A 24,544-nucleotide genomic window follows, 5' to 3' on the forward strand; every position below is an offset into this window, starting at 1 on the left:
GGGGGGGTGATGTGGGAACTGCCCACAGTCAAGCAAGTGTGACAACGCAAACGTCATTGCTTAGCAACGAGTAAACAACGGTTGCTAGGCAAAAGCAAGTAAACAGCGGTTGCTAGGGAACTAGTAAACACGGTAACCGGCAATAGCAGCACCTATTACGTAACCGTTTTCCATATGTCCGACTCCAGGCTACATAAGAAGATACACTGACTTGCAGTGAGAGTCTACAGTCTAGTTCTACCGTTCTACAATACCAGTTCAGTGTTCAAGCAGTTCACTATTGTTGTTATCCATCTGTGTATATGGTGCAGCTACAATAAACCCTATAGGACAGTTCAACTAGTGGTTGCCTATTCATTCATACGACATCCCACAACGCAAAACACCTTTGTCAAAAGTTGAACGGTTACAGAGATAATGGCCCGAGAAAAGTGTGGTCTTCTGGTGGGTCCACGCACTGTACCTGTTAGGTGACAAGTCTTATCGATGTTTGTCCTTGAGTGTGGTGATCACGGCTCATACTAGCCGCATACACTCGCATACCAGAATGTGCAGTCGGCCATGTTACGTCAGTGCTTGCCATTCATGTGTCATGTATAGTGCTTGGAACCCTAACGACAACTATGACATGGCGTGCGAGTTTTTTTGTAGTTCAATTTAATGGCTTCATGTCACTCACAAATTAGTTTGATGTTATGTACATTATTAACACTACAGAAACCACATATTCCTGCCAGTTTTAATATGTATTTGGCAATCAACAAGCGTGTAACACCTGTCAAAAATTTCACACTTCTCTGGCCATTATCTCCGTAACTGTTCAACTTTGGACATAGGTGTTTTGTGTTATATCGGCATACTTTAACATAAGGAACACCCTCCCGAAGTCTGGCACATTCCTCCTGGGACACCCTGTATACACGTTCCACCCTTCTTAAAATTTTACCTATTTTAATATACACCTAAAGTATAATTGGCCAAATTAATATTGTGACATGTTGCACAAAGCCGAGCCCCCCCCCACACCAGCAGTGACGCGGCGGGTGAGTCAGCGCTCCCCTCCCACCCCTCAGCGGTAACGTAACGCTCGCGTAATAGGCGAGTAATCACCCCGCATCCTGGCAGCTATGCGCGGTGACGTCACGAGCGGAGCCGAAGATAGCCGAGCCCCCGCAACCTGGTAACTATGCAAGGCGAGTCAACAGTGGTGACGTAACAGGATGACGTGGCACTCATTACGCAACCGGCAAGCACTGCAGCTATATAAGTGGGCTGCACAGCTGGTACCAGTGAGTTCTACTGTGGCAGTCGGTGACTTCAGTTATAAAGTAACAGTCGCCGAGTTGAAACATAGCAGCCTGCGAGTGTGCGATACTTAAGAAGTCAGCGAGCGGAAGACTTTTCGTGTGCTTTCCAGACATAGTGAGTGCTGTAGTACAGTTATACTCGGAGTGTGTAATTCAGGGAGACTTGTATAGCTCCCGCGTTATTAGTACGTGAAGACAAGTGAAGATTGTGTTAAGAGATTTTGTTGTAGGGTTTGTACAGTGTGGAAACCCGTAATATAGTGATAATTAATTGTAGCCGTTATTTGTAGATTGTTAAATAAACCAATTAACCATCTCTACAGCGTCTTCAGTAACGAAACACGTTACAATATAAACTATTTCATCACTACCAAGATGATGTTCGGTGAAACAGAGTACTTGAGGTGTATACTCTTCTAAATGACATAATTTTTCATTATACTTATTTCTTAAACCATGTATATTTTGGTGAAACATTTTTACGTTATTTTTCATAGTTTTTGTTTTACACTTATTAAATAGTTTTACCATAAAAATCATTTATCAGACTGCAGAGTGTCATAACCCAGAAGACTACAACACAAAGATATTTACAAAAATATATACAATTTACACTGAAAGATAATATTCTTGGGCAATCCTGTGTCTTTTAGAGCAGCCGCACACCAACTGCATCAAGACATGGGACAAAAGACGCAGTCTTGCTTCATTTGTGATTTGTCAGCATGAAGCTGACATCAGCATCATGACTCAGACTGGTGTGCGGCGGTTTTCATAATCTCATTTGTTTCAACTGTGCTCCTTTCTTTGTGTCATGTTGCAGACATCGTGTCTTGAGTGTTACATATCTTGATGCATGCCAGTGTGGAGCCTACCTTAAGCTGTCATACTAAAAGCATTCAACTGAGATGGAATGTGATGCTACAATGTGTGCCCTCAGTCTGGTCTATGCATTCTTTTCCTGCTCAAATGACATGCAATAACACTTCAACAAGAAAGCTTAGTTTCAGAGCTATCTTGCTGTTCCTATTTGCCTTCCTCCTTCTCCTCTGGCCCTCTTTCTAAGGCATGGTATTGGTTTACATGGCATCATTGTTCCTTTTGAATATTTTCACGCAAGGAACAAACTGATTACTCTATCGCGAGCGACAGCATTTACAGAGTGACCATAAAGGACTGGGCACAGGGGTTTTCACTCAACCTCAGACTCTCTACTTCAACAGAAATTCAGTATTAATTACAGTAAAAAGATGACTGAGAAAATCCCTGTATAGTCACAAAAAAATATTGACATACTATCACCAGCAGCACCTTTACATTTCAACTGAAGACTCTGGATGTAGCAAACATGAGAAAAAATGAAACAGTAAATAATAAAAAAAGAAAAATGGGAATCAGGAATGACCACATATCAATACAAGGATTTTTGGTAATTTGGAAGGGAGATGGACACAAAACCTGTTCACATGTGGAACATTAAATGCTCTAACTATAAATAAGCAATTTGTGCTTCAACCAGTGACATTAGTGAATCATTTTACAATATATAAGGTTTATCGGATAGTTCCCGGACCAGGTAAAAATGAAATGCTAGCTCAACTTAATCAATCTTGGCTACCATCTCCTTCAAAATAGTCTCCTTGGGAATGTATACAGCAATCGATTCCCTTTGGATGTCTGACACATTTAAAAAACGTTGTCCCTTCAGTTTCATTTTCAATTTGGGAAACAAAATTAAATCATGGGGGACTAAGTTCAGCCAGAAGGGAGGATGGAGAATGATAACCATATTGCTGTAAGTCACAAACTCTGTGCTTTTCAGGAACAGGTGGCCAGGCGCGTTCTTGTGATGAAGGAGCCAGTTCTGGTTGCACCAAAGTTCTGGTGTTTTCATCGCACATTTTCTCTCAAGCGTCTCAAAACGTTACAGTAAAAGTCAGAGCTGACTAGTGTTAGGAGGAACAAATTCAGTGAACAATCCCCTTCACATCAAAAGAAACAATGGGCATGCTCTTTGTTAAGCTCCAGACCTGCAGCACTTTTTTTGCTCTTGGTGATTGTGGGCTCTTCCACTGCAACATCTGTTGGTTTGTTTCTGGATCATAACCATAATCCAACTTTCATAATCCATTATGATCCCAGAGGGATAGCTCAAGATACATGTTTATGCACCGCTGCTTTTGATCATTTGTTGAGAGTTGGGGAAGAAACTTCGTGGCAATGTGGTGCATGTTCAAATTTTCTGTTAAGATCTCCTGGCAAACTCCATAACTGATCCCAGTGGTGTCTGTGAGCTCATGGATTGTTTGGTGATGGTCTCCATGGAAGAGTTCTCAAATTTTTTCAACATTTTCTGTAGTTTTGCTGGTGCTTGGTCGCCATGAATGTTCATCATCTTCAATCAACACTCAACTGGCCTTCAAACGTGAATGCCAATCAAAAACTGCCACACGGCTTAAAGAAAATTCTCCAAGAGCCTCACAAAGGATTTCAAGGGTTTTGGCAGTGGATTTACTGAGCTTCACGCAAAACTTGATGCAGACATACGAGGTGTGTTCAAAAAATGACGGGAATTTCCGTATTTTGGAAAAAATATTTATTCATTCGTCTACATTAATGTTGTCGCCTTCAAAATAGTCCCCATTCGATATTATGCACTTACGCCAGCGCTTCTTCCAATCATCGAAACACTTCTCAAACTCGATTTTTGGGATAGCCTTTAGCTCTTTCAGCGATGCGCTTTTAATGTCATCTATGCTTGTAAAACGACGGCCCTTTAAGGTTCTCTTTATTTTTGGAAATAGGAAAAAGTCACACGGAGCCATGTCTGGCGAATATGGAGGCTGGGGCATCGTTACAGTATTGTTTTTGGCCAAGAATTCACGAACAAGCAACGAAGTGTGAGCAGGTGCATTATCGTGGTGCAAAAGCCATGAATTGTTTTTCCACAAATCCGGGCGTTTTTTTCGGATTGCCTCACGCAAACGGCGTTGAACTTTCAGGTAGTACTCCTTATTGACCGTTTGACCTTGAGGCAAGAATTCATGATGCACTATGCCATTAAAATTGAAGAACACAGTAAGCATAACCTTCACGTTCGAACGCACTTGTCGAGCCTTTTTCGGTCTTGGCGATCCAGGATGCTTCCACTGAGACGATTGAGCCTTAGTTTCAACGTCATATCCGTAAACCCATGTTTCGTCACCTGTTATAACACGTTTCAGTAATTCTGCATCATCGTTGACTTCCTTTAGTGATTCCTGAGCAACTTCCATTCGCCGCTGTTTTTGTTCAAAATTCAGCAATTTTGGAACAAATTTTGCTGCCACGCGTTTCATACCCAAAACATTCGAAAAAATTTCATGGCATGAGCCAATCGATATGCCAACATCATCAGCGACTTCTCTGATTGTGATTCGGCGATCATTCATAATCATTGCTTTCACTTTTTCCACGTTTTCATCGGTTGTTGATGTGCTGGGGCGTCCGGGGCGCTCGTCATCTGCAACGTCTTCACGGCCATCTTGGAAACGCTTATACCACTCGTAAACTCTTGTTTTACTCATAACAGACTCACCATAGGCCTTTGTTAACATTTCACACACTTTGTAACACTTTATTTCATTTTTTACGCAAAATTTGATACAAATTCTTTGATCCATTTCTTTTAACAAACGAAAATCGCCAAGCTCATAAAAACACGTCTAACCTTAGCGGCTGCCACAGACAAAGTAAGCAATGAATACAGCTGAAAATTTTATTGTACTTCAGGGGCATGTATACCAACATAATAAAAAAAAAATTTTGACAATTGGACTCTCCAAACCCGCGAAATTTTAAAATTCCCGTTATTTCCTGAACACACCTCGTATTGCTTGATTTTGCCATCCATTGCAGACAAAACGAAACACAAATTCAAAAAAGCACTCGTGTAAAAACAATGAGCGTTCACAGCGTGGTGTCACGTGGTAGACTGATGCAACAGGCTTGCGGAAGTGTGACCCTGGCCTCCCCTCTCACCTTCTCTCACCAAGGCAGTTAGAACAATAATAGTCCAGGAACTTTCCAATAGCAACTTTCCTTAAAGGTAAAAGTAGGCTAAAGAGAATACAATGCTGTTGGTGTGTATGTGTGTGAGTGTCTGTGCATCCCTGCATTCCAGTTTTTGGACAAGTTAGCTTATTTTCATGAAATTTGGTATGAATGTTATGCCACTGACAGCATGAATCTGTCAGGTGGCAGCAACACTATTACCACTTGATTTAGGGTTCTGAAATCATGCATGGTAATAGATATGCATTTCTGTGAAAGCAACTTCTTCATAAAATGCAAAACACAAAAGGCAGCAGTGAGAATTTTTTTTTAACTTTAGGTTTAATGGGGATAACTAATAAACAACTTCAGAGAGAGATATGTCATAAACCTACCTACACATTATGTGAAAAATAATGTTTAAAAGTAAACAATTGCAAATATTCTGATGGTGTGAACCTCTGAGGTTATATGACAAATTTAATATAAACTAAATCTGTATTTAAGAAATACGTTCCTCTCAAAAATAAAATAAAATGTCAATAACAGTAACACATCTATAGGACTAGAGAGCTATGTGAAAGGGAAGTAGGCTTTATGAGTTCTGACCAGAACTCCTTTGTTCTTTTCAAATACTGTACATAAATATAATGTGCGTACCAATGATCATAGCAGGTACTGCAATGCCTGCAATTAGGCTGATTCCTACAGGAGCACCAACCAATGTGCCCAGCTGCCAGAGAAGTTTCTTTTTTCTTGACCATGGCTTCTTGCCCCAAAATGTGCAACCTGATGGACTGCAAGAAGAGAATTATATATCTCAGCAAAATGTAATTGTAACTAAGTGCATTACTTGTATATTCATATTTTCAAAGTTAGTTTTATAACTTTAAAACAAATAACACAGGAATAAAATTGTGACACACAGAGATGTGGAGCATGGATTGTAATTTCAGTTGTGTCACAAGAGGCCTTAAAATCTGATTTACCCGTGTTTCAAGAAGTGGAAATGAACCAGTGTAATGGTCACTTCTATGTATGGCTTTAGCGAATTACCTTAGGTAATGGAGATCAGTAATCTCATTCATACAGAGCCAACAGAACTCAGCTCCACACACGGCGCAAGTCATATGGTTGCAGGAACCATCATCCATCTTCACAATCAATACCTGGCATCGTGGACATGGTTTAATGTCATCACCTGCAAGACAACTTCACAACTTAGAAAGGGTCACAATGTAATCACTATTTGTATAGTAATGCTCTCAGTGCACTATGTTTCTTATTATGTATTCATAAGTTTAATGAAGGCATAATTAATATACATAATGAAACTACCAAATTTGATGCATGATATAATTTTAATGATGTTTAAAGTATGACTTAGTTCCAATCACCTTGAAATTTCCTAGAAGTCAAGTCTATGTAATAGGACTTGGCTGAGTAATAAAATTTCTAAGGCAATCATCCTGACATGGCTGATCATCCAAAACATTTGATAACAAATCAATTTTATGTACTCACTGTGGAGAATATAATTATAATGTATTACTGAATATGATACATAATGTTGTATTTTAGCATCCTGTTGCACTGATTTTCGTCCATGATATATATACAGTGTCCGTCTTGCAGTGCATCCACTTTCACCTGTCACTTCACATCATGTTTCGGCACTATATCATGGACGAATATGATACAATCTTAGTAGAAGAAGAAGAAGAAGAAGACAGAGAAGAGGAATTTTTCACCCAACTTCTTACAGTGTAACTCTACACTGTACGTTTCTTCGTAAGCATTTTGAGAAGTCAGAAAAGGCAAATTGGTATTGATCTGAGAACTACACTTTTACATTTGGAACATTCTTTTTTTACACTCATAGAATCAAGACTGAAACAAAGAACAACTGCTTACTCTATAGTATTTAACAATCATCACCTTCAGTCCTCTATGTACCTGGACTGAGGTTCTGCAAGCCAAGGCACTCAAGATGTGGACAAAAAACTCTACAATCAATTCTGAATTTTTTATTTGGTGCAACATCTGCTTTCTGGATTTATTTATGTTATCTGTTATTTATTACATACATAAATTTTCCTTTAGTTATGAAAGAAAATTATTTAGTTCCAATAATGGTACTTCAGTAAATTATTTCTTATATGTGTAAATTGGAAATTAATTTCATTATAACTGTGAAAGAAAATTACCAGTTCTAATGATGGCACCCTAGATGTTATACAAAAATGATTTTAGTGCTGTGTGCGCGTGTAATCAGAAGAAGTTCACTACTTTGTATAATACCTGAATTACAATTTGAACTGAACAGAAATCTTACCACTCTTTCTATCATTTTTAATAAAAAACTTGTCTGCTTTTCATCATAAATTAAGTAAACAATTTCGTTTTCCTTTCAAACACAAACATAACTAGACTGATGAAGTGATATACTACTCTGTCCAAAATGTATCTGACCTTGGGCCGGGAAAAAAAAGTTCTGTATCTGGGTGGTTACAATATCTAATCGCCTTCAAAGTAGGCCCCTTGTGACTCCACACACTTAGCCCAGAGGTCCTTCCATCGCTGGATGGCTTCTTTTGGAATGGCGTGCAGCTGCGCCATTGCGTTCTATATGATGTCCTTTCGGCTGTCAAAACGGCAGCCTTTTAGAGGTGTCTTCAATTTTGGGAACAGCCAGATATCACAAGGAGCCATGTCAGGAGAGTAGAGAGCCTGGCGAACCTGTGGAATGCCATGCTTGGCCAGGAAACCCTGGATCAGGTGTGATGAATGAGCTGGGGTGTTGTCATGATGCACCTGCCAGTTGCGTGCGTCCCACAGCTCCAGTCTCTTGTGCCCAACTGGATCACGAAGATGGCGGAGGACTTCTTGGTAGTACTCCTTATCGACAGTCTGGCCTAGAGGTCCGTACTCATCATGCACAACACCCCGGTAATCGAAAAAAACAGTCAGTATCACCTTCACATTGCTCTGAACCTGTCGTGCTCTTTTGGGCCTCGGGGATGTTGGATGCTTCCATTGTGACGCCTGGACCTTGGTTTCCAGGTCATATCCGTACACCCACAACTCGTCACCAGTGATCACAGTCTTCAGGAACTCAGGATCCCTGTTGGCGTGCTCCAGCATGTCCTGCGTGACCTCAAGATGGAGCTGTTGTTGCTCCGGTGAAAGCAGCCTGGGCACAAATTTTGCCGCCACTCTTCGCATGCCCAAATCCTCAGTTAAAATTGTGTTTGCAGAACCTCTGCTGATCCCAACCGTATCAGCAACTTCACAGATGGCCAAATGATGGTCCTCCATGATCAGTGTCCGCACTTTTTCAATGACATCAGCATTGAAGGTCTCCTGGAATGCTGCTCACTGTCCGCTGACATACGACCATGTTTAAAGTGGTTGAACCACTCTTTAATTTAAGTGACCCCCATTGCATCATCGTCAAAAGCCTGCTAATTTGCCAATTGTTTCCGCTTGGGTATCCCCAAGTTTCTGACAAAACTTAATGCCGTATCGCTGCTCCAAGCGTTCTGTCCTCTTGAGCGAAACAAGAATGCGACGAACACGTGTTACACCGCTTCACTATCTGGCAGCCACAGATGCATCCGGCAGTGTTGCGAGTGAGCAAAAAATCAGGCATGCGCATGAAAGTCCCTTCTACCACTATGCTCAGTTTCCCCACCCCTTTGGCCATTATTTACAGTGGAAAAAATTAAGTTGGATACTTTTTGGACTTACGGTACATTTTGTGCAAAATTCAATGTTTATAATTATACTTATATTCTGCCACTTCAAGTTCACTCATGCTAATGGAAATAATGTTTGATTTCATATATCTGCATGACCTGTGTGCAAGCAAAGGCAAGCGCATGTGCCATGTACACACATGCGCAAATCCAAATGCATACACCTAGAAGAAGAGACTTACGATGCTGTGAGTCCTGACTGAAGCTGACAGACGAAGAACGCACATTTGGAGATCGCTGAGCTCTAGCTGCATCACAAGTCTGGTTTGGATGCCATTCTGCTTTGCAGTGATAGCAGAAGTAAGCATCACAACCGGGACGTTCGCACTTGATTTTTGGGCAACTGGCACATCCAGCTGCTATCACAGCAAAACTGCATAACACAAGGCATTAAATCACAAGAGTTAACCTTTTAAGCAGTAAGTGAATTTCTAAGATATGGAATAACATATTATGCTGTCACCATGCAACTTCTACTGTCTGCAGGTCAATGCCTATTTTCACACTTTTACTGCATGCCAATGTCCATTTTCACATTTTTCGTAACCAATGGGAACCTTGGTGTGGCAGGGGCGTGAAGCTGACCACCCACCTCCATCTAGTGCCAAGGTCAAGAATGGTGGAGCTATACTTCCACTTACCCATGCATCTTCATGGCATGGTGCACAATTGCTTAATTAATTAAGCACAGGAACAACTTTTTTATTTACAGTTTGTCAAAAAAACTCATTTGACCCTCAATTATATGTGGCTCCATCCAAAGCATGTATCCAATTCACCACACAAAAACAAAGTTTTACTAATGCACACTGCTGGTTGATTAAAAGCGTCTCTTCCATAATTTAGACTACAATGTATCTAATTTATTAATGATTCAAAGTTCCAAGATTTGGCTGTGAGTTATTGGCCTTACACAAAACTGTTGTGAACGGAGCACGTACAAGACATGTCAGAACTGTTCTAAAGTCAGGTGTGAAGTATGTTTCAGCATACATACTAGATGGTACATTCGACGCTACAAATTCAAAATTCAGATCTGCTATGTCACCAAAGTGACATGCGAGTCCATGTTGATTTTTAATTTTAAAAGTGGCTGAAATGTCATAATCACCCTGCAAGAATTTCCATAGGCTAGTGATTCTAATGTTTAGACTGCACATTTCGCATTACATTTTGAACAGAGTTGACTTGGAAACTCTATCCCCAAAACTAATTACTTAACATTTTTTTATTGCTAATGGGGTGGGACTAAGTCCCTTGTACTGCGGCCATGTCTGGTCTATTGTACCAGCCCCAGATGATAGGTGAGGGTGATTGTGGAGCAATTGGTGGAATGAAGATTGGCAGGGGAAACCGAAGTACTTGGAGAAAAGCTACTGCAGCACCACTTTGCCCACCACAAATCCCACTTGACCAGACCCGGGACTGAACCTGGGCCGCCTCGGTGAGAAGCCAGTGACTAACCACTTGAGCTATGGCACAGCCCAATTACCTGACATTACTGTCTAAACTGCCAACTGAATGTCACTGACGAACTCAGAATAATTTCCCAAGAATAGTGTATAACTGGTGTAATACAATGAAATATGCAGTCATGATATCTCACATTGTTCATAATTACAGGATATGGAATTTAGATTTTGAGCAAGCACAAAATAAATAAAAATAAATGTTAATTTTAATTTATGGCATCCATCAACATCCTAAGACAGTATGAAAGACCAGACTCATTACTACAGTCCCTCCCTTTTCTCTCATGCATAAGTACTGCAATGTAACACAATGGAAAAGAGTTATACCTGCAGTCTGGAGCTGGGCACCAGCGTGTGTCTGGGTCCACAGCCAATACTCGACGCACCATGAAGTCCTCATATTTCTCATATTGCATTTTATCATTCAAAATCATCCGAATATCTGAAAGACATGAACACTTCAGAATAAGAACACAATCCAGTTTATACAATCATTTTAAAAAGTTCATGAAAGAAGACATCAGGATACTTCCACTGGTAATAAACCTAAGCCTTTCCATTATATTATTCTGTGATGCAGACCTCTTTAACATAAAACAGCAAAAAGAAATTCAGCACAGTTGTTTTCTGCATGCAAAAACAATATGGCACTGAAAGGGCTAACAGGCTTTCAGAACTGTAAAACATTTTGATAAACACTGTCCTTGTCACCATATAATAGTGTGGAATACAGACCTGTTGCTAGGCAATGACTGTGAAATAAGCGACTATACAACAGCCACTGTTAAATACTGGCTCTGCAAACAACGGCCGCTGCTAGGCAATGGCTGAGTAGCAATCATGTGGAAACCCCAACGGGCAACAATGGCACAGGAACATAGGAATGGTGTCCTCTGTGCAGTCTGTGCCGAGATGTTATAAGCAGGATGAGTTTGTGAGCCATTCAGATAATTGCTCTGGCTCAGTCATTGTGAGCTGCTGGTGTGAGAAACTGGCAGTTGAGGCCAGGGATAGTTTGGAAACCCAGATGAAGACGAACTGCTGCTGTTGAAAGCTGCTAACTAACAACAGCTAGTGAAGATCTGACTATGGACTTTAGTGTGTGTAATAGTGAATGGTAAAGTGCAGTCACGTGTTTTATCAAAGAGCCCAATAAATCCGATTACCAATCCAAACCCCAACTAGTTATGTCATACACGTGACAATATTATAAGTGTTCTCACCATTTGGATGCATTGGCTCGGAACATTCTGGGCAGGCTATGCTGACTCGGGACTCTGATATTTCAATCCGTAGATACTGCTGGTAACAATCATAGCAAGAACGATGGCCACACGTAGACAGTTCTGGGAAGTATTCCACTGGTAACTCTGCGAGACAGAGTGGACATTCAGCAATACCCAATTCACCACTCTGAGGAAAAATAAGCCATTTTGTGAGATAAGTATAGGAAAAATCTTGGAGCCTTATAAAAGACATGAAGTTTCCTAACATGATAAAATTTAAGATAATAGTTTTCCACTGTAATATTTAATAATAAAGTAAAGTTATCCCTGTAACAGGCCGTGGAGGCTCGTAGGGTTGTGAGAGGTTGAGGTTCTCACATTTTCTAGATAATCGGCTCACAGATGGTGGTAAGGTTGTCAGCTTTACGTGCCAGCAGCCCTTTATGCCCAAGAACATTCCAAGAATATTCCTGGTACTCGTTTCTGTTAGAGGTTGAGTTGACCCCAGGGCCACAGTGTGATAATACTCTAGAATAACTGATGTCCCAGGAATTTGAACAAAATCATAAGAAAAACTAAATCCAATAAAATTTGTCTAAAATAACATCTCAAGACTATATAATAAAGACATATGTAAGGCAAATTTGTAACCATTTCAGTAGTGTTTCAGATACATGGGACTGAACATTCCTTCCATTATGACAAATATTTAGCTAAGGTGAACTGAACTTACGAGATGCATACACCAAGTAAAATGGCACAAATGTCACATTCTCACCACAAATCCCATACAGAATACCCTGAACTGAAACTATGTCCACACGGTAACTTGTAAAATGTCATTCCACTTTAATAGCAATTGAGCTATTGTAATATCAAAGACCTAGTATTTGTAAATACAATTTACCCTCAATTATCTTCAAAACTTGACATGGCTGATAAGTCTGGATTTAACATTACTGATCAAATTTTGAATTTTACTAATTTTACAGCATTATACTATATTATTCTATATTTGTTTACATTTTTGGTCTTTTCTTAAAAAAATCAGAGGTACAGTATGTCTTACAACCATGGCTTGCCAGCAGGTGCTGCAACTACAGGGAGATCGAAAAGTCGCGCACATCATACTAAGCAATTTTATTTTGCTGGTTTAATGAGACATACAGCACTTACTATTAATGTTTATAACCTTACATCTTAGAAATGCAAAATCAAATCATGTCTTTACAACAAATGCTCGAAATGGCTTCCCTGTTCAGCAATTCATGCGCGAGCTCTTTTTACCACATCTAAGGCCACTTTGTGGAGCACCTGATGCTGTTAATCGCTGTTGTAATGTTCCTCTTGAGGTCATCCAGTGTATGCAGATTGTTTTTACAGACCCTGGTACACTGGACTGTTCACTGCTGTTTCAAAGACAATTGGGCCCACTATTCAACGACGTGATACAGCACACACACTCCAATTTTCTGACAGTGCAAGGGCTTTTCATGTAACACATACAGATTTTCAGATGACCAAATCCTATTGTTTTGACTGTTCACGTAGCCACTAAGGTGAAACCACACTTTGTCAGTGAAGAACAACTGGTGAAATAATGTTCCACAATGAAAACTCGTTCTTGGGAAAACGACTTGTCTGTCATGCAATAAACAAAGCTATACTGCAGACGTCGTATGACCAATACATGACAGATGGTGTTTCTGTTCGTTGTTAGTACTCCTACAGTACAATCTAGCAGTAGGAGATAATTATATTAACTGCAATATAATTTATAACAACTTTTAGTTTGATATGTGCGACTTTTCGATCTCCTTGTATAAAATTAAGTTATATGTTCTCCATCATGCACCTACGGGTTGCCTTGTCTGTTTATTATCTGTGCTGGGCAAAAACATTTCATTTTACAAGTATACTATCATAGATCAAAAAAGGTTGATAACATAAGCACAGATTATAACATAACATAAAGGTTACTGGAAAATAATCTGGACATGTTACAGAGAGTGAACTGAATATTTTTAAACCATAATATAAGATAATAATTTGCAGCTGAATCTTCCCAGTGTCTTTGTAGGGCCTATATAAGTAACATTTTTCATACATTATATTATTAATTCTTTAAGGTTTTGAACTGAATTATTTTTAATCTGAATTTTTTGGAAATGAAACATATATCTCAGTGTTCACTTCTATCACCACAGAATAGTTGCATATTATAATTCTGAAGAGCATAAACATGTTGGATATGAAATATTAATCTACTGATAAGAGGCAGTATAAGGGCTAGTTTCATATTATGAAGAGAAGGTAATATCTGAAGCAGTGACCTTTCCAGCACTTGTTCCAAAGCCTGAGGCCTTACTGGGAGTTTGCTGCAGGTCATCATGAAGTGGAGTTCCTCCAGTAACAACACTACTGAGCCGGACAGCTTCTCCTCTCTCCACATCTCTAGATGGCCCACTTCCACGTCCATCTCCTTCAAATCATATGATAATAATTTTATAAATTTAGAGGTTTGAAGTACCTCACTTTCTAATGTAAAATCTTATATTTAAAGAGGTGCATACAGGCTTATCATTAACTTTAAAACGAAAGTATAATCAGAATATAAATTAAAACAAGTGAACTGAACAAGTGTAACAGGACAATTTAAGCATAAACACTATGGGAAAAAATCAACTGCAATTTAAAAATAAGACAATAATTAATGTCTAATACTGGAAAATGTCAATATGTCCTTGAAAATTAACACATGTAAAATCTACCCACATCAACAATTCTGAGCTTTTAAAGTTCTGTGTTTGAGAGGCAATAAAAATTAAATATGCGATAATAAAGGTACCGGAGCCCAGTCATTTGTTTACATGTTTATCTTCCAACTTCAGTACTTCATATATCTTCCTGCATTGTTCTCTTTACATGTAATGTAAAAAAGTACAGAAACTGAAGACTTTCTTATGGTGTGATTATATGACAGTTCTGATGGATCAAGTTTTATAAACTTTTAACAAAACTTGTACAACTAAGAGATATGTTTGTAACGTGTCACTATACAAATTCAGTATGTCTAATTATAGCAACACATCAGTTTTCACTCATACACAAAAAAAAAAATCTCACATGATTATTATGTTCATTACAGTCGAGGAACTTAACAAAAATTGGCCCATCAGTATTTACAGTCGGTATCGAAATCAGTGAACAGTCATGTGACTCTGGACCACAAAACTCAGCTAATGATATTATACCACTATAATTATCTACAGTTTACACATAGGTTCCTTCTGGAACCCCACTAGAAAGCTCTGTGTGTGTCTCACTTCAGTTTCCAGCATGAATATCAGAGGTAGTAAATGACAGTTGTGAAGTTAGGTACAAAAAGAAAGACAAACACTAGAGATCAATACCGCTTTTAGTCAACAAGCTCAGTCAGTATAGCTACCTGAATGGACAGATGTTCTGTAGGTGTCAAACAATGGCAATGGCTCATACACCCTTAAACATAAGCATACACACCTGTACTTCTTGAATTCTTAGAGGTGCTAGAAGAACCTCTAGTAACTCGCCTGGCTACAAGAGGACTAGAGTAAAGCAGACGACGCAATGAAAAGCGTGCTAATCCTCGTTTCCGCTGATTAGCTGTTGAACATGTTGAGTGACTGTCTGCTTCATGGGACTTGCGCATTCTGCCAGTGTTGAAGAAACTAGCGAAAAAGTTTGCTAGGAAGTCATTGCTCAGTCCTAGCTAGCCCACATAACCTGTAACAAGGACAAAGAAAGCAATTTTCAGTCTTGGATTTCTAGTAAATGTTGTCTGTCACTGCCCTGATACAATAGGAAACACATAATTCTGTCATAAATCAAACTTCAGTCTTATTTGGATCAAACCATTGCTATAACCACCACTGCCTAATGACGATCGCTTATCAGTGTCATCCAGTTCGCATCAATATGGTACCATCATTTTATTTGAGTTTCTAACCAATCAATCAAACAATCAAACAATCAATCGTTTTATTGCACCGGTGGAAGACACGCGAGAAAATATGGGCACCAGCCACAAGGAGACGGTTGCCGAAATCAAACCAGAAAGACACACGGAGACGATGGCCTGCCAAGAGATGGAGGCACGTCCAGAAGGAGAAGAGACGACCTCAGTGGGCATGAAACCTGAGACGGCAGAACGACGGGAGGTCCACGTAGAAGACGCAGAAGTAATGCCGGTCGGAGAACCGAAGAAGAAAGGGGTAGGGACCGAAAACTTGCCGCGGAGCGCCGCCGCCAGAAACCGAAGAATTCGACAAGGGAAAATTTTGGAAGAAATGAGAAGAAATTGGCCGTCGCCAGGAGAGGGACGAGCCACCGTGCGAAAGTGGCACGGCAGACAAAGGAAACCGGTAGAAAGATGTCCGGTCGTCCAAGAATCGCCTGGCGCAAGAGAAGCGTCGGTAGGAGAAATTGTATCAGGACCAAATACGAGGAAAGAATCTGGAGACCCAGAGAAAGAGTGCGGATTTTCCACAAAGGAAGAACGGGAATAAAGAACATAGGCGGCAGACGGCCGCTATGCCAGAAGAAAAAGGTTCCAACCAAGAACGCCATCGGAGGGTGTAGATCAGGACAGCGATCGCACCTAGGAGGGAGAACTCGTAATAAGACCTTTTGCGAGATTGTCAGCGTGAAGATCGCGAAGCGAATAGTCGGATCTTCTGTCAGCCTACGACAAGGGGTCGACCCCTTCCAAAACAGAAAAAGATACTTCAAGCAGAGGAGGAGCCGGTAACGTAGAAGTACCGGCCCCCCCAGCGAGAATGAATGTGCGATGGATGAAAGTGACGAGTGAATGTGATACAACGGATCGACGAAAGCTGGACCACGGAATTGCTCGGGACGAGCACCTCTGAAGAAGGAGGGGCGAAGGTAGCGCACAGAAGACAAACACCAGAGAAAAGAAGAACGGGGATGAACCCTGCCAAATTTCATTCCACCAATTGCTCCATAATCACCCTCACCTATCATCTGGGGCTGGTACAATATGCCAGAAGTGGCCGCAGTACAAGGGACTTAGTCCCATCCCACTAGCAATTAACATTTCAAACGAATTTGTATGACATAAAACATCGTCGCGGTATATCCAAATCCGCGATATAAGTCCCGGTACAACCTGGGCCTACTGTATTAAATTAAAAAAAAAAGTTTATTCGTGAGCTTCATACATCATATCTTGGTTTCGGCACACTGAAAAAAATATTGGGGCTACTTTTATAATACGACCAGTGGGTGGGTACTGAAGGTACAATAGGACCATTCAGTGTAGTGAGGTTGGACAGCCTTGGTGTAGTCGGCCCAATCGACATCTGAAACGGAAACCTCGTGAACAGTATCGTTACAGCCAAGCCACCCTGACTGACATATATACCAGGTGAGGAACTGAAATTGCGGCACTAACAACGGTTAATGGATTGAAAATTTATAATTAGGACCGGATAAATTTCTTACACAAAGAGGGGAGGGTGCGCAAACAAGACAAATTCTATGCAGTGTAACAATCCTGTAAATATGACTCAACTGTTTTTACACTAAGGCATTCAAGAAGTCTGTTCGTTTGAAGAGAACAAAGGACGAAACGAGATTGTTTATCAGTAACTGTGGTAGTACAATACTTAAAGAAGAGCTCAATCAATTTACAACGTGCGTTAACATTTAGACGTCTTTATTACAACCACGGAAGCAAACGATTTACACGTATTTAGACCTACTGGGCTCAAAACAGACTGTGGCTAAATCTGGGTTACGTAATGACGGACAGGATGGCTGAGATGAGGCGTAAGTGGGTGGCGGAGAGCCGGGTCTACGTGACCTATATTCATGCAAGAAAATTATTCGCTTTTACTTATAGCTAAGCGATGACCTAAGAAGTTCACTCTACATTTCTTCGGTTTTACTTATAGCTAAGCGATGATCTAGGACAGCGTTTCTCAAACCATGGTCCGCGGACCACTTAGAAGAAAAAATAAAATTGAAATGAATTACGTATCACACTATAGCTGAAAATCTCAGAGTTTGGAAATTACACATGGCAATCGTCTTTCACTTTTTCTCCCAGTACTGACATTTTATGAAATTTATTACTCTACCCACCTACCGACTACCCACTCTACTCTCAGCAACAGAAGAGGGATTTAAAGCACTGTGACCGTGGTGCCTCTCGCTATCTTTCCCTGTACAGCTGGCGCCGCGCCTGTAACCCAGCCACGGACCACACGAATTCATAACAGTGGACCAAAGTACGGAACCTTCTTTTCACGTATTTATGACTTTTTAAATAGTTTTGCAGACACCCAGTCTGAGCTATCTGCACATCGTAATGGTCACGTAAGTAGTACACCAATAATAGAACGTGCCAAATTCCTTCTTTACTTTTTGAAAATCGGGCATGCTCCTGCATTATTTTTTTTTTCTAATTTGTTTTTCCAGATGAAGATATGAGAAATTTTAGACTCCGCCTGTTTTAAAATCAGGGCAAATCATATCCAGAAATTCAAATTACAATACTTTTCTAATTCTATATTTGTAGCCAATCAGTTGCTCTCAAGTTAAAGGCGGAACCGGTAGATATACTGATTATGCAAGTATACATGCCAACATCTGAGTATGAAGATGATGAAGTGGAAAAAGTGTATGACACAATTGAAGAAATTCTTCAGGAAGATGGAAGAGGTGACACAAACAGCATCATATTAGGAGACTAGAATAGCACTGTTGGAGATGAATCATATCAGAATATTGTTGGATCACACGGACTAGGAAGACGGAATCACAGGGGTCAAATGCTTGACTTCTGTGAAAGAAATGGAGTGATTGTTACCAACACTTGGTTCAAGAAGCCAACGAGAAGACTTTACACATGGAAGGCAGCTGGGGATTGGAGGCAGCATCAGCTGGACTACATCCTTGTGAAACATCGATTCAGAAACAGTGTGAAGGATGTGAAGACGCTGCCTGGGGCAGATATTGACTCTGACCACAACTTACTGGTTGCCAAGTTTGAAACCAGTTGAAGAAAATTATAAGATTCCAAAAGCGCAGACCTAGATGGGATTTGGAGAAGTTATATGCTCAAAGACAAAGCGTGCAGGAGACCCTAGAAGAGAAACTCAGTGCAACTGAAAGTGAAAGCAGAAATGCTGAAGTGCAGTGGAACAATATAAAAGAATGCATGTTAGATACTATTAGCAAATTGGTTTGTAAAGTTGAGAAGATAGAAAGAAAACCATGGGTTACACAGGAGATGACGAGTAAAATTGAGGAACGAAGGAAATGGAAGTGTAAACAATGAAGAAGGCAGGAGGAAATACAGGAGACTAAGGAATGAATTGAAAAGAGCCACGGACAGGGCCAAAAAGGAATATCTTGAGAAGATATGTAATGAGATTATAGAATTTCAAAGGACAGGATGTTATGATTTGATGTACATGAAGACAAAAGAACTAGGATGGAAAGAGAACCATGGGATTCAAAATATTCGCATCGAAGACTCCCTGGGGAATAGAATAGTAGGGCAGAGGAAAGTCCTGAAAATTTGGGAAAATTATATTACAGAACTATATGATCGACCTAATCGGCCAGAAACCTGGAAAGTGGAATCGGAAGAAGTAGATACAGACGATAAAAGACCATATATCAAAGTGAGGCGGAAAAAGCTATCAAGGACATGAGGAATGGAAAGGCTACAGGAGATGATGATGTACCTGGAGATGTGCTTAAGTTACTGGGAGAGTTAACTCAGTGGCGAAACAAAAACAGCTCAGCGACGAACATGTCTGTAAAGAGAACTCAAACTACACTCGAAAAATTATACATGTGTAAATTTACATCGTAATGAGTGCTTTTCTGTCTGTACATGCATTCATGAGGGGTCTGTTCGACCACAGTTCTATCTACTTACTCATCAGAATGATTTGGAAGAAATTTAACATGGGATGTTACCACTGAAAGCTGCCGGACTGATTCAATTTTGGTGCGTATCGGTTCACTGCAATCCCTATATTACATGATGATCAAAGTCATTCCACGCTCAAACTGATCATCATGTTATCCTAAAGGGCATCTCGAAGGGGACGTGAGTAGGGGAGAAAACAGAGACATAACACACTCATATTATATTAAATGTACATTATCTTATTCATGCCTCTAACTAGGGCCTACTAGAAACATTTTCTTTAACATAGCGCACATTTAAGGGAACAAATACTGCAGTATATCACTACTGCTGATTAAACTCAGGGAATGGTTGTTACCATTCACTTCATATTCATCTGCGTTCTAGTCTTCTATATAAAAACATAAAAATCGCAATAACGGTCTATTTGGACCGATAAGCGAAGAAATGGGGGGGGGGAGCTTTATAGACAACTATATGAGGATCTGAAATAAACACGAACGATAAAGATGGAGCACAAAGCACGCAAGGGAGAGATGAAGAACGAAAAAGACAAAAGGTCAGAAAATCGGATGGGACGAGACCGAGGCGTTGATGGGAGGATAATATAAATGGGCTCTTGAGAAGAGTGTGACGAATTTTCGAGATATCGTATATAAACGGTGGGAAAATTGTTCACCAGCTGAACGACTATTGGCTTATCAAGAAGGACTTCACTACATTACGTTACTTACACCTGATGTGCTTTATAGGATGTTTGAGAAATTAACTTCGGAGTTCTAGTAAAAAATATTTATTCACTGCTTTAACATAAACATTTCTTATTAACAAACTATTAGGTAATCTCTCCAAGTTTTGCTATTATTTCGTGCACTTCTATATGAAAATCAGTAACGCCGCTACAGACGTCGAAACGAAATTCCACCTCACCCCACATCCACAGGCACCACAACGATAGCTGCTGTAATCCTTCGGCGCAAATCGGGAAAATAATAAATACATTTTTGCTGTGCATGACGTCTTAGATATACCCCTAAAGAGGTAGTTCATGGGTGTTAAAGTCACGATTCCGTGGGACTTCCCCTACCGATCTATCTGCCAGGAAATCGCTCGTCCGGAGCAGTGCGTACAATGTCACATAAACGGGCTGGGAGCTCCGTCATGTTGGAAAACGAGGCTGTGAACTTCAGCTACTGTGAGAATGTAAAGTTCTAAAGCATATCCAGGTAAACTGCAAACATGTGGTGTTCTCGTGGAAGAAGCAGGGTCAAATAATTCGGTCTGACGTTATGCCGCATCATACGCTGACCATGGGGCTGTCACAAACATGCTCCATTGGGGCTTGTGGGTTCCTACTGTCCCACATCCTGCAATTGTGGCAGTTTACAACACCATGTGTATGAGAAATGGCATCGTCAAAGACACCGTCGAATGACTCCCGCTTTCGTTCAGTCCCAATTTGTTGCCGTGAGGTGCTGCCATCTCTCCAGAATTCTTGTGACCAAAACTTCGAAGGATTTTGCACTAAATTTTCTAAACGTATGAACTCCGTGGTTAAGCAGAGAATAAATATGTATAACTAAAACTTCGGGGTTCTTTTTCGGACACCCAGTATAAACAAGACTGGCTCAATAATAATTTTCTTTAAATTCACTTAGTGGGGGGTGGAGTACAACTGGGTCCATTCGGCTAGGCGGCCACTGATTGGCCTATTGTAGCCTGCCCCGGGTAATTATGATGATGGAGAATATGGTGGAATGAAGAGTGGCAGGGGAAACCGAAGTACTCGGAGAAAACCTACCCCAGCGCCACTTATTCCATCACAAATCCCACTTGACCAGACCCGGGATCGAACCCGGGCCGCTGCGGTGGGAAGCCAGCGACTAACCGCTTGAGCTATGGCGCGGCCTACTCAATAATAAATGAACATAAACATTTCTAGCACCGAACAAACATAGCTCACAATTCTGTACTCCGAAACTGACTACAGCTGATTCGAAACGTTTTGGATGCGACACGTTAGAAGGTGAAGCGGAGAGCGTAGAGGGCAGGCGGGCTTTATTTTCAGGATATTTCCGATACTGAAACGCCGGTGGGAAATTCAAAAACACATACATTGGATTCTTCTTCCGCCAGGTTTGCCTGCACTGGGTATGACGTACGCTGGTTCTGAGAGTGCATGACCTTTACTACTGTTACTCCACAGAGAAAGCTAAATATACTGTCATTTCGCAATATACAGTAATTATACCATGAATTGACTTAAAACATAAGCACGCTATGTGCTGTGCAACACGTGTTTAAACACAATGAAACTGTGGCGCATGTTTCAATTGCGCTGCTTATAAAATACATCGTACGAAAGGACTGAATGACAAATTGGTAATGACGTAAAAGGAAGGAGCTGTGGCCTGCTGAACGGACTGGAGGAAAAATCACTACAAGCCTCCATAATGATATCCAATCGCTGCGCCGAGATTCGAAGCCACGTTCTCCAGAGAAAGAAGCGACAGTCTTAATCACAAGAGCGCGGCTGTCGGTGAAATGCAATGCTATATGGGTTAGATTCACTCTACTCATAGTGTACATATGTAATAACAATCTTGAAACAAGCTACTTCTTTATTTAGGTATTTAAAAGAAAAGTCAACCATAAAATACGGAACAGACTGTATAGAGGAAGAGTAATGGACACCCAGAAGACACGCAGCTTTTCTTTTCAAGTGAACACGAACCGAGCTTCATTATGTGGAGGCCTAATGGGAGACATGTGGGTCTGTGCACTGAATAAGGGACGAAATGTAATTCTTCCTGTGTTGCAACCCTTCTCCTACTTGGGGTGTTTTGGGAACGTGGAGACAAGATTCCACGCATTCTCAAACTATGCAATAAATTTAGACGAATGGTCAGTCACATTTTACCCCGTAAAAAAGTAAAGTAAAGCTATCCATGTGACAGGCCGTGAAGACCCATAGGGTTGTGAGACGCTGAGGGTCCCACATCATCTAGGCAATCGGCTAAAAGATGGCGGTAAGGTTGTCCGCCTTACGCGGCGGCCGCTCTTTACTCCCCAGGAAGATTATTTAATTAATTCCTGGTACTCATTTCTGTTAGAGGCTGAGTCAACCCCAAGGCCATAGTGCGGCTAGGATTACGTCAACTGAAATAAATCCAATGAGGTCATCGAGACTTGAACCCGCGACTTTCTGGCTTGTAACATAGTGCCTCAACCAACTACTCTACCGCGTAGAATACAATTCTCCGTGCACAACGAAACAAAACAAAATCACCATACCGGATGTGTCATTAACACAGGTACTTCTGCTCTTGCGGTTGCCTGCTCATGGTACGACGTACGTTGAAAATGTTTGGACAAACTATAATGTCAAAGCAAACAGAATGCAGCGCACTCACTTTTGCCACTTAATTATCATAACATACGAGTATCTCGACTTTTTCTGCGATGCAACGCGCAACTGACAGTATATTTACTGTCTACCAACGCACATCTCAACAGAGCACCAGCGTCCTGCTTATTATACAGTGCCAAATCGCTTTCACGTAACCTGCCCATGAACTGTCTGGTACAATCTATTGTCTAATACAGTGACAACATGGGCGATCTCTCGGCACGCACGCAAGCACACACAAAGAGATATAATAATTTAATATATCTGCAGGTGTTACAAGATTCTCCTCCAATTGTCAGTGCAGAAACACCCCTCTCTGCATACGAGTGCATTTGCCTTTGTCTGGGGATGGGTACAGCACTCCCACCCACACAGGCTTATACAAACAAATGGACTGGGGACCTAAGATGCGCTAGTCCTTCAAACTTAAGAATCATGAGACATGATTCCCACGACTGGGAAAACATGGGAAATCTGGAAAAAGAAAACGGAGAAAATCTCACGTGTCACACTCTGACGGATAAGATATACTGGGCTAAAGAAAAAAACAGATCTTATGATAGAATGGTCCTCGGTCACATTTCTGAATACAACTTAGAACATCTCTAAGATTCGAGCACAAGGCTGGAATTGGGCTGTAGTACCAATGATCATGAGACTAGCCAGGTAACAGGTAAGCAGTCCGTAATTGGCGAGCCTTCTGTTTTTGTTCAAGATCTCACAAAACCCGATACTTTTGCGACAAATCTGTGCAAAGCATTTATGTAGGAAGTTCAAACAAATAACACGGAACTTATGAATTTCCGTCTAAAGTATACTCAGGCAGATCTTCCAGACGAATCAATTTTAAGGTAAATCGATCTACCTAAGTGCTATAAAGAAAAACCGAACAAAAACGAATAATGTGCTGGAAGGAGAATATTTGGGTGTAAGGTAAAAAAGGGTAAAGCTATCCCTGTAACAGGCCGTGGAGGCCAACTGGGTTGAGAGACATCGAGGTTCCCACATTTTCTCTAGACAATCGGCTCACAGATGGCGGTAAGGTTGTCAGCCTTACGCGCACGCCGCTCTTTATCCCCGGGAAGATTCCTGGTATTCATTTCTGTTAGAGGCTGAGTCGACCCCAGGGCCATAGTGCGGCTGGAAGGATTAGGTCCACTGAAAAATCCAATGACCTCATCGGGTTCATAGACGAAACAACCAGAAAGACGTGGAAAGAAGGTTAGAAATGTTACTGGAGTTTTGTAAAACGATCAAACGCTACCAGAGAAATATTTCTCTGGTAGCTGATTCCAAAAGTAAGGTCTCCAAAGCGCTGGGTAATTTTTCGTGCGGCTGTTGGCAACCCTGTTGCATTCGTTGCTTCCCCCATTCCCCCCAATACCACCAAGC

The 24,544-nt window shown here is 40.9% G+C and overlaps 1 protein-coding gene across 6 annotated transcripts in view; it reads right to left on the reverse strand.

Annotated features, from left to right (window-relative positions):
* The window catches only part of LOC111874641 (E3 ubiquitin-protein ligase RNF19B), a 137,496-nt gene that overhangs the window by 42,129 nt on the left and 70,823 nt on the right, over positions 1-24,544 (reverse strand). For 4 of the 6 annotated variants that reach the window (XM_023870299.1, XM_023870297.1, XM_023870301.2 and 1 more), the window contains 7 exons: positions 15,318-15,560; positions 14,129-14,277; positions 11,793-11,982; positions 10,897-11,011; positions 9,280-9,470; positions 6,396-6,540; positions 6,000-6,136 (listed from right to left, as the gene is read on the reverse strand). In XM_023870299.1, the coding sequence (XP_023726067.1) occupies positions 6,000-6,136; positions 6,396-6,540; positions 9,280-9,470; positions 10,897-11,011; positions 11,793-11,982; positions 14,129-14,277; positions 15,318-15,486 (1,096 nt within the window). In that variant the 5' untranslated portion in view covers positions 15,487-15,560. Of the gene's footprint in view, positions 1-5,999; positions 6,137-6,395; positions 6,541-9,279; positions 9,471-10,896; positions 11,012-11,792; positions 11,983-14,128; positions 14,278-15,317; positions 15,561-19,749; positions 19,774-24,544 lie in introns of those variants that run through there. The other 2 variants (XM_033755543.1, XM_033755544.1) reach the window with 2 other exon arrangements.

This window comes from Cryptotermes secundus, unplaced genomic scaffold (genome assembly GCF_002891405.2).
Source record: "Cryptotermes secundus unplaced genomic scaffold, Csec_1.0 scaffold56, whole genome shotgun sequence".
Taxonomy (NCBI): domain Eukaryota; kingdom Metazoa; phylum Arthropoda; class Insecta; order Blattodea; family Kalotermitidae; genus Cryptotermes; species Cryptotermes secundus.